The sequence below is a fragment of the Vigna unguiculata genome, chromosome 3 (assembly GCF_004118075.2).
Source record: "Vigna unguiculata cultivar IT97K-499-35 chromosome 3, ASM411807v1, whole genome shotgun sequence".
Classification (NCBI taxonomy): Eukaryota; Viridiplantae; Streptophyta; class Magnoliopsida; order Fabales; family Fabaceae; genus Vigna; species Vigna unguiculata.
The window spans coordinates 3,011,286-3,025,508 of NC_040281.1; the positions used below are offsets into that span (position 1 = coordinate 3,011,286).

Consider the following 14,223-nt stretch of genomic DNA (forward strand, 5'->3'; position numbering starts at 1 on the left):
TATATATTACAATTCTTAACTGTTTTTCAATGCATTTAAATATAAATGACACGATGACACGTTTCAGTCTAACATTTCCACGTCACTGTGCTCTTAAAGGTCGTTTCTGCCATTTTAACGAAAGGGGCTTCATTGAAACAAATTATCAAAATTAAGGACCTAGTTAACACTTTTTAAAATAGAGTGATCAAATTCAAATTTACATACAAAAATTGAAACCAAATGAATAATTTAACCTTTATTTTTTATTTGTTTCTGCCTTCATGGATATGATACAACAACACAGTGTTGGTTCATGAATCACGCGTATGCAACTGAACTCACATCACGTAAAAATGATCTATAAGTGTGTTTACATTCTAAGGCACCTACTCTAATACGTATTTCCAGAAATAGAATAGAAGCTCTTCCAATCAATTTTATCTCTGAAAAATATCTCATCTCGTTATCATTCAACGTTCCAAATATAAATGATTTCAACTTTATACCATGCCTAGATACCCTTTGGCTTAAAAATTATATAAAAGTTCAATATTCAAATTAGACGGATCAAGATAATATCATCGATCAAATATAAATATAATATATAAATGAATGTTGGTTTATAAATTATTTTTTGTGAAGTTAAATTAGAAATATGTTCTTACATATTCAAAATATATCCTACAAAAACTTTTAAAATATTTTAAGTGTTCTAGGCTTGAAGGATGATTGTCCTCCTAGAAGTACTAATCCTTATTAATCCGGATGAGAGTATGTCTCCAAATACATTCTAAGAGATGATGAATTTTAACTTATAATTCTAAAGGATTAAATTAATATACTCAAAATTTATAATTTATATTTGATATGAGCTCTATTTTAAATAATTTTTATTAATTTGATTCATTTAATTCCTTAGATATTTTGAAAACTTTCTTATATTACGTTCTAAATAATTAATATCAAACTCATAACCTTTCAATTCTCTATTTGGATTTTTAATATCATACTTGGAAATACGTAAGGAACTTGAGATTTTTTATAATTACTTTAAAAAAAAAAATTTATTCTTTCATTATACACCAATATGCATATTTTTAAAATTTAAAAGAAATTGATTATAATATAGTTGAAAATTTTTACTAAAAATCTCTAATAATCAAATCTTAATTATAATTTATAAACTAGTTATGAAAAAACACATGAAAAATATATTATTTATTTTTTTATATTCACAAAAAATAATATACAAAATCTCGTGAAATAAATAATTAAATGCTAATTATTAAACTAATATTTTATTATTAAATGAGACAAAATAGAAATATTTTTTTTAAATAGAAGAAAATATACAAGAAATAATAATAAAAATAGGAGTTAATGTCAAATACTTTCTTTTTTTTTAAAAAAAGTGAAAGTAAAAAAAAATGAGTAAAAAAAAAAGAAAAAACTCAAAAAAGTCTTGTCCTGGTTGGTTAATGGAAATCTAGGTACACGGCCAAAGAGTTCGACATGTACCAAATAAAATTTCATTAAACTCAAAAAAAAAAATTATTAATTTTGTAAATGTTATTTAGTTGATAAAAATTATTTTTTTAAAACATAAAAAATATATATTTTAAATGAATGTTTACTTAACTTTTTAAATTTTAATAAAATATTCTTTAATCTAATAAAAATTATACCATATCACTTGATCAAAATCACATGAAAAATAGATATTAAACTAATATTAATTAAATTTTAGTATGGATATTTTAAATTTAATATATGTTAGATAGAGATAAAAAAAACCATGATAATTATATTAAATTATTATAGTAAATAAATTTTATTTAGACAATTATAGCGATAAAAATACATGTATAATAATTAGTTAGGAAATAGAAAAAATTAAATCAAAAATATAAAAACAATATTTTACATGATAAAATAAATAATAGATAAAAATTTAAAAAATGGTCAAATGAAAACAAATTGATAAATTGTTAAATATAATTGCACAAAACAAAATAGTTAATAATATAATAAAGTTAATGGTATAAAAAAAAAGTTTAAAGATATAACAAATCTTTTCATTTTCAATATTAACCTAATTGAACGGCCGATAAATAATAAAAATTCTTTTAGTGATTTATTTAGAAATTTTCTATCAAAACGGATTGAGACTTATCAGATATATTTGTCATCCTAATCTTCATCATGTTAAAAAGATAAATATTGTAATTTAGCTAAGATAAATATTGTAATTTAGCTAAAAGAATTATATGTTCGTTTTTACCTGAGAATTAAATTATAGGTTTTAAATTAATTTTGAATTAAATTAATTTTAGGTAGCTTTAATAATTATAAATCAGAGCTAGATTTATCACTATTTTTTTAATAAAAAAAGTCAAAATGTAAATCAGATTATTTTGCAAATATTTGTTTATTTATCAACGCCCACTCACAGATAGTACTAAAGTAACTTTAATCTAAGAATAAATGAATTGAATCCATTACGTAAACAAATAATTGATCGCTCAAATTTGATCCAGTGCACCATTACTGCATTATTGATAGTATCCAACTGTGTGTTTGAAATTGAAATTCAGGATGCGTGTCTTACACTTTAACTAATTTTAAAATGTTTTATTTAAATTACAGATTTATTTTTCATGAAATTATTTCATTCATTTATTAAGATAGTTTTTAGCTTGTTTTAATAAACTACTTAAATCAATGTTTTAAAACAATTTATTCAGATAACACTTATATTATATGTTACTATATTATATTATTTTTAAGATTAGTAGTGTGTCTTATGATTATTATTTTTTATTATTGATTTATTATTGATCTATTATGGTTTTTCAGTGTTGTGCTTATTACTTATTATAATCATTTAATAATTTTTTTACTAAAAATAACTATTAAAATAAAAATGGGAAACTAAATTGTTACCCAAATATTACTTTAAATTAATTTATGTATAACTACTTATATTAGAAAATTTAAGATGAATTAAAATATAGATGTATACATGTTAAGAATATGCAATTACCTAAAACTTGAAAAACGTGAAATTAAAATAAAAATTTACATTTTTTTTCTAATGATACTAAAATAGAGAATGGTAATCATTATTCTTATGGAGCGGGTAAAGAATAATTAATGTCCATTAGTATTATTATTTTTGTATTAAGAATTGAAATAATTAAGTACAGTAATTAAAATAGTATAAATACATATAACAAAATTTATAAAAACAAAAATATCTTTTAAATTTCTATACAATAATATTTTCATACAAAATAATGATTTAAAATTTTTAAGATCTCTATTAAAAAAAAATTAATGAAGTCCCAAATTGACAATTTAATTATATTTTTTATCTAAAATTTTTAGATGTTTAACATTTTGTTTTTTCTGTTAATTTAAACTCTTATATTGTTCCTTTTTATAAAATTTTTAAATGTTTAACACTATTTATTTCGTTAGTTTTTTTGTTAATTTAAATTTTTTTATGTTTAATTATATTTAATTTTTAGTAACATTAAATTATAGTTATTTTTTTATTTAATTAGTTTTTAATTTTTATTTGTGAACATTAAATAAAATATTAAATATACCTATATAATATTTATGTAGAATTTAATGTATATTAATTATTTTTAACTTCAATAAATATGAATAATATAAAAATTTTAGAACATTCATTCTCATGATAATATAACACATTTTTTCTCCTTATTTTTCACATGTATTCTCTCCATTGTTACAAATGCTATTTCGAGTAAAATATTTTTTTTTATTCAAGCTCATATTATATCTATTTAAAACATATTAATCTTTTATGAGTTTATTTTTATTAAAAATAAAATATTTAAATTTATTTTTCATTTTACCTTTTTTCGTCAATGAAAATGATCTTTCTTATATTGATGATGATGTTATTTTTATTTTGATGTGATTTAATCTAACTCTCTATTTCAATAACTCAACAATGACTTAAGGATGAAAATCATATAAAAAACATAACTAATTTTAAATAATAAAATGGAGATCAAATTTTAAGAATGACTAACTTTGATTCAAGTGATGGAAATGGGCTTATTTATGATGCATAAGTAACATGTTATTTTCATTCTTTTACTCTGTTTATATGATTTTTATTTTACCTTTATTTCTTTATTTTTTTTTCAAGCTATGACAAGATTTTCCTGTACATTCATAATTAATTAGTTTGTTCCAAATATTATTAAATGTTAATAGATCTTTTCAAGTCCTAATGACTTCATCACTTGATTATTTAAGATTTCCAACATTGATTTTTAATTGATTAATATTTTTAAAAAATATTTGAAAATATGGAATTAAGGAAAACGGTTCATGTGTCAAATAATAATTAAAAAGAAAAATATTCTAACTCTAAAACAGCACCTTTTAATTAGATGGAGTGAAGCTGTAAATATTGTTACATTTTCTTTTTGACAAAATGTTCAATACTATATATATATATATATATATATATATATATATATATATATATATATATATATATATATATATATATATATATATATATATATATATATAATACTAATTGAAGTCGTAAACAATGACATTTATGAGGGAATGAAAGACTTTATTTATGTGTACTTAACCCGTTCTTGGTACCATCAAATGCTTTTTAAGGATATTTAGTGAACATAAATATTTTTAAGTTAGTTAGTTGATTTTCATTATTCTCTCTGGCTTTTATGTTATAGCTGAAATGTTTAAATATAAGTGACCTTTTTCTACTTTCTTTCTTGTAAATAAATGTCTTTGTCAAGGTTAGTGAAAATAACTTGTCAACAAAAAATAATAATAACATAATTCGATCTTTAAATATCTAAAGTGTTTGAATATATATTATATAAATAAAAATACTTAAATATTATTTCATTATAATTGATAGCATGTGAATAAACATAATTTATTGATAAATTTTTATTAGTATCAATGGTTAATAATAATCGATAATATATAATTTTTTAGTGTATATATATATATATATATATATATATTACTCTTTCTCACTCACAGACATAGAATTTCGTTCCTGACAAACAAATTTTGTGTTGGTTAGTTTCTAATGTAAAAATTAGGAACATATTTTCTAAACATCTTAGCTCATGGACATGTTTTTATCTAGGTTTAAATTATTGGTTGATCTTTGATTATGTTCAAAAATTTTAATTTGCTCATTATATTTTGATTTGTCTTAATTATGTTATTTTTGTTAGTATTACGATAACAATATTAAATATGTGTCACGTGTAAATTTTGTTATTTTTTTAAATGTCACGTGTCAAATCTATATTGTACCACGTGTTAATGGTAATGCACATGATGTGTCACTATTAGTGTCATATAATATAATTATGATATTCAACATTTTGTTGTGTTATGATCTATTGTATGTAAAAAATTAACATCTATCATGAATTTTGTTATCATTAGTCAAACTAACGATTATTCACATGTGTGATAATTTGATAATGTTCATACAAATAATATTTCAACACTACTCAACATAAACAAGATACCTTATTAACAATATTTATATTATTACCAAAGAGAACATAGAAGGTAATCCACCAACAACAAAACACATTATTAGTAATTATTTGTCTAAATTGCTAACAAATTATTATCGATTCCCTTTTTTTTTCACTTTTTTTTTCATGTACTATATTTGAAGAAGACATATTGATTACAAATATTTTATTTCAATGAATATACAATTTAATACAAACACACATGTATTATATATTGTTTATTATGTAATAGGGAAATGTGTTCCAACTAATAACTATAATACTTTATTAATCATTATCTATGATGCATGAATACGACGTGTAGTTGACACAGTGATACATTTGTTTTAAAAATAGGAGGATACGATATATGATATATGCATATTAAAAAGTATACAACATTTTTTAAAAACATGATAAATATATTAATGTTATCGTGCGCAACCAAATTAAAATTAAACATATTAAAGTTGTCAAAAAAAAAATATAAATTATTGTCATTATAAATTAGATATTTTATTAATAAATATTAATAAAATATCATATACGGATAAATGTCAGACATATATATATATATATATATATATATATATATATATATATATATATATATATATATATATATATATATATATATATATATATAATCTAAATTGAAGTTTCGATAGGTAAGAATATTAGTCAACAATTATAATAACACAAATAACAATCATACTACATGCAAAAACCAAATAATAATAATAATAATAATTATTATTATTATTATTATTTTTATATACATTACATTAAAACCTACTAAGTAAGTAAAATATAGAAAATAGACATGTACATAATAGATGTATTATTTGGTAGAACATAATAAGAAGTCACTCAATAATCAATTACGAGTTTTATCATAACGAATTATGTCATCTTTTAAACATAATAATAATTTTTTGTATGTAGTTTGACTAGGTAAAGAAAAGGCAAAATCAATGAAATTACATTATTAACTTACATGTTACATGTAAGTAAGATTATGATACAAGAAAGATGAAGTTTACAATATGTTTATATTACTTTTATTACTTTTATGTATTATTACGAAGTTAAAATGTGTCATGAAAATTAATGCAAGAGGAACATGAAAAAGTTTGGCAAAAAGTGAGATTAAAAAGATAAACGATCAAATATGTATTTGTAGTTGTTAACACATGTAAGAAAAAATCATTTCATCAGAAATACTAGACCCACATAATTTTTCTTTCTTCTTCAATCATGAATGAGACTAATGAGGGGTTAAGGAACTGAAATTTCCAATGTGGTTAAGTAGTAGAACTGTTCACAAATTCTCGAAGAAACAAAACAATTGGATTGGGATATAGTGAGGCAGAGAAAAAATAATTTAAAAAAGAAAACAAAGAAAGAAGAGAAACGTAACCCTAGAATTCGTAGAGTATTAAAATTGGATGTAGCGTACTCTCACTATGAACACGCGCCTCTTCTTCCTCATTCATCTCTCACTCTCTCTTCCTCTTCAGCGTTTCCTGTCGGCTTTCTCTGTCCACCCTCTCTCGTCGGATTTTAAAACCCTAGACCACCCATTTCTTTAACCCCAACTCAAATCAATTCGAATCCAATCCAATCGACGCGCTAGGTAACTCACTCTTCCGAGATCTCCGATATTCATTCCGAATTCATGTTCTATTTTTTCTCTGTAATCTAATTTTCGTTGAACATATCCATCAGCAAGCTACAGAATCATTATTTGTGTGTCCTTTTCGTTTTCCATTTCATTTTTCTTTCTTTGAAATCTAGAACTGTATTCAAAGGACGGCCTATGAATTGATGCTTTTCTTCTTCTTACTCTTCTTCTTTTGGACTCTGTGGAAACATATTATTGAATTTGATTGAAGATTCCGCGTTTAGCACAATTCAGCAAATTCAGAACGATGAAGATTGAATTGGAATAATTGTCCTTTGTCCTTATTTCTTCCCTGCTTGCATAATCCACACAAACAAACAGATAACCTAAGGACCAATTTATCATAGTTTATACTTCAATCTGTTTCTTCCTTAATTAGCTTCGATTTAACCATATGTGACCAAATTCACCATATTTGGGGTCCTTTGTAGTAATATTTGCTAATTCAACTTGTGCGTTTCTATCGTTATGTATTATTTATCGGAGTTTGTGATTCCAGCTACTTTGGACTAAGTCTCGGGATTTCCCTCTTTCTCTGTCGGGTTCACGTTTGTTTTGGTCGATTTTTTCAATGATTTATTTGAAAGGATTTATTTTGTTTTATTTTTTTATTTTTTCACGGGGTCTAACCAGTGTGTAAAGAAAGTTTATAGTTAGCCCCCGCGTCTTCTCGTTTTGGTTGGGGTGGGCTTAATTGATTTCAGTTATTGTAACAAGTTAGTTTCTCAGAGCAGAAGTACAAAAAGAAAGAAGAAACAGTTTTCGCACTAATGCTCGTGTTTATGTACGTTACGGTGCTACTGTGTTGTAGTCTTGTTCAATATCCAAGTTCTTTTGTTCGCTTTTTTAATGATGCGTTGTTTTGTTGAGAAATTACTACTGTCGTTATCCTGTGTGCCTCAACGTTCCTATTTTTCTTATTTCACGTTTTCATGACTGCAGTTGCTTGCTCTTAGTCTTCGTTTTTTCTTGTTTTCGTGCTATTACTTCCTAACTGCTCTGTTGCAATATTTGCAGAACTTTCTCAAGCGATGCAGTCGGGCGTTTAGTGCTAGGCTGCTGTATTCTTATAGCTGATCCTGCTGTTTTATGGAAATACGTCTCGTTAGTAATAGGTGAGGTTCGTTTAAGTGCTCTCTCATATTTTCTTATACGCTAAATTTTGATGCATCAGTTAAAGCTTTGCAGACATCTAAGTCATCTATTTTATAATGTTTCATTTAGCGTGATAAAAGTCTAATTAGGGTTTTAAAAAACAGCTGGTCACAAGACTGGTTTTGTCCAGTTGGTTCAAAACACAGTATAGTGTGTGTGTGGGTGGGGGAGTCTGATACGCACTTTTGGAGTTCTTGTGACAAATAAGATAACAAACAGTTTTTGTGACAAACACACTTACAGAGAAAGCAATGTGCTTGTTTTATGACATGGTGCACGGTGTAAAATATTTTATATATAATAACTATTGATTACTTCAACTACTTTCACTTGACTCAGTTACTCGGCTATTTCTTCGTTTCAGCCCAGTTATTTTTTCATAAAGATTCTCTATTTGGGGGATTATTTGGGTTGATTTTAACACTTTTTGGAAGGGCGGGTATGCAATTTAATAACCTTTTACTTCATGCATAACTATAACTATCACTTTTGTTTTTCTGGTCTGTGATGCCCTCGCAAAACGGAGATCTGTGTTCTCTATTGTATTTTTTATGAGTAGATTTATCCGCTTTCTTGATGTTTTATCTTACGTTTCAATCTCTGTGGATAACAATTCTAAAAGAAGTTTATGGACACGTTTTTTCTTTTAAACTTTAATTTAGTCTTTTTCTTATTTTGGGCCAATGAACATCTGGTGTTTGGTAAACATAACTTTATTTTTTGAGTTTCTGTTTTTGATGCCATCTATTACCCATTTTTTTATTTTAGCGAGCATACAAAACTTGACTGCAACCATGTTTATTCTGGCAGATGTTCCAGTTCTGGCCATGTGGTTCGTGAATAGTATGATTGCTTCCATGATGTGTTTTGGAAGGAGTCTGACGTTGTTAGGTTAATTTGTACTTGCAACTGACAAACTGAACCTCAGCTTAGTCTGTCTATATCTTATAGATGGATCGGCGTGATACTTCAGGATTTGTCAGCGGGGGTGCATTGTACACCTGTAGACGCATCTAACCCTTAACTTTGTAGATAAAACATCTATATCTTTTTTACCCTGAAATCAGGAAGGTTGTTCTGTTAAATTCATAAATAGGAGTAGATATTGTTTCTACAGTGGTTTCATTACATTAATGGACGTGAGGTTGAAGCAATTTTTGGGATTTGCTGCTAATCATTCTGCAAATGCATTCAAGATTTTGGGCAATTCTATGCAAGCTGAAGGAAGGGGAGCTGATCAGTATGCTACAGATACCATCTTACGACTTGATTCCCCTGGTTCTTCAATTCCCACCTGTGAGCCCTCTTCTAAGGGAACAAAAAGGAAGAGGGATTTAATTGATGGATCTATGGGTCAAAGAGTCGACTCATCTTTGTCACTTGGGCTTGGGCGTTCAACCAGTTCCTCTGATAGCAAGGGGAGTTCGGCTGCTGCTTGCACAGCTGTGTCTTCAGCCAAAGATATTGATGAGGAATCATCTATGGATATTGAACTGGACTTTTCTCTCCATCTTGGCTGTGAGAAGGTACAAAGCCAGAAGAAGCCTGTTAATTCAAGTTTGAAGACACTGGAGCTGCAACCAAAATTTGATTTGGAATTAAGCCTTTCTACTGGGCTCTGTGAGTCAGATATTACAAGCATACATCTAAATCCTTCACCTCTTCAATTGAATATGGAGATGCCATTAGCATTCAGTGGGACACAAAATACAGACGAGGGATCAACTTCATGTAGTTGGAAGCCAGGGATTGTTTTGCCATCTTCAAAGACGTCATCATATACAGGCACTAGTTTTCTTCTAAATCAGGCTTCAGAGCAGTTTGATCATAGTCCCGTTGTTCTGGATCTCTCGTCAACCGAACCTAAAAGTTCAGTTACCTGCACTTCTGGGCTTACACAACAGCAACAGCCACTGCGCCCCAGTAATTCTAAAACATGTCAAGTGGAGGGATGCGGAAAGGGTGCCAGAGGTGCTTCTGGAAGATGTATATCTCACGGTGGGGGTAGGAGGTGTCAGAAACCTGGCTGCCACAAAGGAGCCGAGGGTCGCACAGTTTACTGCAAGGCACATGGAGGTGGCAGGCGATGTGAATTTCTTGGTTGCACAAAGAGTGCAGAAGGACGTACAGATTTCTGTATTGCCCATGGTGGTGGCCGGAGATGCAGTCATGAAGGCTGTACCCGGGCTGCCAGAGGGAAATCTGGATTGTGCATCCGACATGGAGGTGGCAAGAGGTGCCAGAGAGAAAACTGCACCAAGAGTGCTGAAGGTCTATCAGGCCTTTGTATCTCACATGGTGGAGGTCGTCGATGCCAGGCTCCTGGATGCACAAAAGGGGCACAAGGGAGCACAATGTTTTGCAAAGCACATGGTGGGGGAAAACGGTGTACAGCACCAGGGTGCACAAAAGGCGCTGAGGGGAGCACCCCGTATTGCAAGGGCCATGGAGGGGGAAAACGCTGTACGTATCAGGGTGGTGGAGTATGTACTAAAAGTGTGCATGGAGGTACCAACTTCTGTGTGGCACATGGGGGTGGAAAGAGGTGTGCTGTACCAGGATGCACAAAAAGTGCTAGAGGAAGGACTGATCATTGTGTCCGCCATGGTGGAGGCAAGAGATGCAAGTTTGTAGGGTGTGGAAAGAGTGCTCAAGGCAGCACTGACTTTTGCAAAGCACATGGGGGAGGCAAGAGGTGCTCTTGGGGCCATCCTGGTTCAGAGTATGGCATTCAACAGGATGGTCCTTGCAATTCGTTTGCAAGAGGGAAAACAGGTATGTGTGCTCTTCATAGTGGGCTGGTGCATGATAAGAGGGTTCACGGAGGTATCTCACTGGGATCTGTTGTTCAGAATCCTCATTCGAGTAAAACAGATGAACTAAAGCATTTACTCGTTGACAAAAACATGGATATAGATATGATGAAAATAGGGAGTAGCCTTGGCTCGGTTGCAACCTGCTCTGACTTGAAGCAGTTTGAAGCTGTAACTGGTCATGTCTCAGCCAAGGAAGGTGGTCACTTGCCAATGTCAGTTGCTGTTCCTGAAGGCAGGGTGCACGGTGGAAGTCTGATGGCAATGCTGAGTGGGAGTTCTAGCCGTGGCACAAGCAGCGGGAGAATGCCCCAGAATTGGATGGAAAGCTAGTTATCGTTTTCTTTCTCATTGTCTCCTTAGTTAACAAATTTTATCATCATGTTACATTATTACTCCATTCTACGTTAGATTTTGACGAATTGAGTTATTCTGTCTTCCTATGAAATTGAGTTGGGAGAATAACCAAGTCGTTTGACAATCTCGTGGAGGGGATATATCATGTTAGGAAATTGTACTTTGATCAGGTAGTTGGTTATGTTCTTTTTTTTACGTTCTTCCTTCCTCTGTAAATATTACCTGTAATGTAAGTTCTGTCAGTGTGTCATGTATTCTATTTAATAATAAAACTTCACTGAGATTGTATTTGTTATAATACTACTTATTTTTCAAAACACAGTGATCCTCGAGTTTGACACCCATTTTATGAGGTCCCATTCACTTGGCAATTTGTGCTGATATCTTGTACCGTCGCAATATTTGCTGATAATTGTGTTCTGTTTTCCACCTTTAATCTCTCGAGGTTGATTAATGGTCTTTAAGATTGTACTATTAGGTTCAGATATTAAATATAGATATGGGGTACAACGAGTCATGTTATATATTAATTTTTTTATTTCTTAAATGCTAACGGTTCTTTTACAAGAGACTAATTGAAAATAACTAGGTTAAAAATATTTATACGATGTAGATGAAATGTGCTTTGAATACTTTTATTTATGAACTTCAAAACTACATTCGAATTTTGCATTTTCATCTTTTTAATTTTTTTAAATTGTTGTTAAATGTTATGAATTAATTGTTGAAGATATGGAGGCTTTTACAAATTTAAAGTAAATAAAGTTGTTTACCTTCAAATAATTTAAAATAGAATGCATATTATTATTTTATATCAAATATAATCATAACTTTAAGAAATCACAATACAATTTAAGAATATTATATTTATATCTTAATTCATTTAAATTATCAATAAAAACGACACCAAATAAAAATGACTTAACGTTGAAAGTCTAACTTTACTAAATTGTATCGTTTACAGGACTCTCACTAAAAGTATTATAAATTCAAAAACTATTTATTAAATTCAAATTGTTAAACACGACGTTGATGGATTTAGGTGCCTTACAGACAAAGGTGCGGCATTACTGTTGTTTTATTTCTGTGTTTGCATAAAATAATTTTGATGTTTAAAATGGAGAATCGAAAATAGTTGTATCTAACAAATAAATTTATAATACAATTTTCTCACTTAAAAGGCAAATTTTTTTAACTTTTAAGCAACACATATTTTTAAAAACATTTTTTATTTGATATATATAACTTATGTTTTTATTTATAATTTTGAAATTTTATGCGTGGAGCGCTTAACGAAGATTTATAAGGTTTTATGTGACATGTGTAAGTGATAAGGGTGAGAAAAGTTTTAAAGCAAAACTCAAGATCTATAGTTAATGAAGTGAAATGTCTTGTATGATGTGCAAGTGAGATCGACAAAGTAGAAATTCAGTGGTGGTGATGTGAGTTAAGACCTAAACAAATAACTTGTATCCATGTCTTTTTCTACTTAAGTAAATTTAAGTTTAATTAGTAATTTAGTTTTTTAATAATTTGATTAATTTTGGTTCTGATAGAACTTTTGGATTTAATTTAGTATTTTTTAATTTTAATTTGGTTATTTTATTAAAATAATGTTAAAGTTGTGCCTTTACATGTCATTTGTCATTTTGTAAATTTTTTTTAATTAAAAAAAATATTTTGAAAAATTAACTGTCACATATCGTGTCATGATCTTAATATGTGTCAATTAATAAAATTTTATTATTTTGTATAAAAAATATAAACCGTCATAGGTCAATCCATGGCGTGCCATGTGTTAGCATAATAAAGATTTTTTTTAATCTAGTTCTTCTATTTACATCTTTGATTCAATTTAGTTCTCTTTTAAAATGATTCTTTCTCAAAGGTGACCAAATCAATAATTAAGCTTAATTATAACTTATATATATATATATATATATATATATATATATATATATATATATATATATATATATATATATATGTAAAAAAACTTTTTAGAATTTATACATCAAATCTCTCCACCTAAATATACAAATTATATTTTTTTTACAAGTGTAAAAAATTACAAGGAAAAAAATGTAAAAATAAAATAAAATAAAATAAGTATTTAGGGAGTGATTTAGTGTATAAATGATAAAAAATTATTTTAACATGAATATATAAGTTGTAATTAAACTTAATTATTAATTTGATCTCAGATTAAATCATTTTAAGAGACAGAAGAACTAAACTGAATCAAAATTTTAAATAGATTGACTAAATTCAAAATCACTAATGATACACTGACACGTGGACCATGACCTGACTCATGACAATTTTTTTTAATTATTTCTTTTGAAAATTAAAAGAAGTAGAAATTTCACCAATTAATCCATGACACAATCATAATGTAACACAATTTATGTTTTTTTCTTTTGAGATTAAAACAGTTAAAAAAAATAAAAAAAATTTCAGAACAAAATGACACGTGACATGTATAAAAAAAGTTTTAACATCACTAACTATTTAAGAAACTAAATTGAACAAACAAAATAATAACACTACAAAAATGAACTAAACCAAATCAAACCAAATCACTAAAATCTTACATTTAAGTTGTTTTGAGAACAAGTCCTACAAAAATTAAGATCAATCATCTTATTTTTGAATTATTATTCGATTT

The 14,223-nt window shown here is 27.8% G+C and overlaps 1 protein-coding gene across 3 annotated transcripts; it reads left to right on the plus strand.

Moving 5' to 3' along the window:
• The first annotated feature begins 6,918 nt into the window (after positions 1-6,918).
• On the plus strand, positions 6,919-11,872 carry LOC114178466. 3 transcript variants are annotated; one of them, XM_028064389.1, is made up of 3 exons: positions 6,919-7,182; positions 8,248-8,350; positions 9,196-11,872. In XM_028064389.1, the coding sequence occupies exon 3, from the start codon at positions 9,519-9,521 to the stop codon at positions 11,529-11,531; it is 2,013 nt and encodes a 670-aa protein (XP_027920190.1). In that variant the 5' UTR covers positions 6,919-7,182; positions 8,248-8,350; positions 9,196-9,518; the 3' UTR covers positions 11,532-11,872. The 3 variants fall into 3 exon arrangements, with proteins under 3 accessions (XP_027920190.1, XP_027920189.1, XP_027920191.1); XM_028064388.1 differs by having other exon boundaries at positions 8,248-8,345; XM_028064390.1 differs by lacking the exon at positions 6,919-7,182 and adding an exon at positions 7,206-8,014 and having other exon boundaries at positions 8,248-8,345.
• Positions 11,873-14,223: the final 2,351 nt, after the last annotated feature.

Bases quoted from the DNA above. Each gene is read 5' to 3' on its own strand.
- LOC114178466 (XM_028064389.1), top strand. From the start codon at position 9,519: ATGGACGTGAGGTTGAAGCAATTTTTGGGATTTGCTGCTAATCATTCT.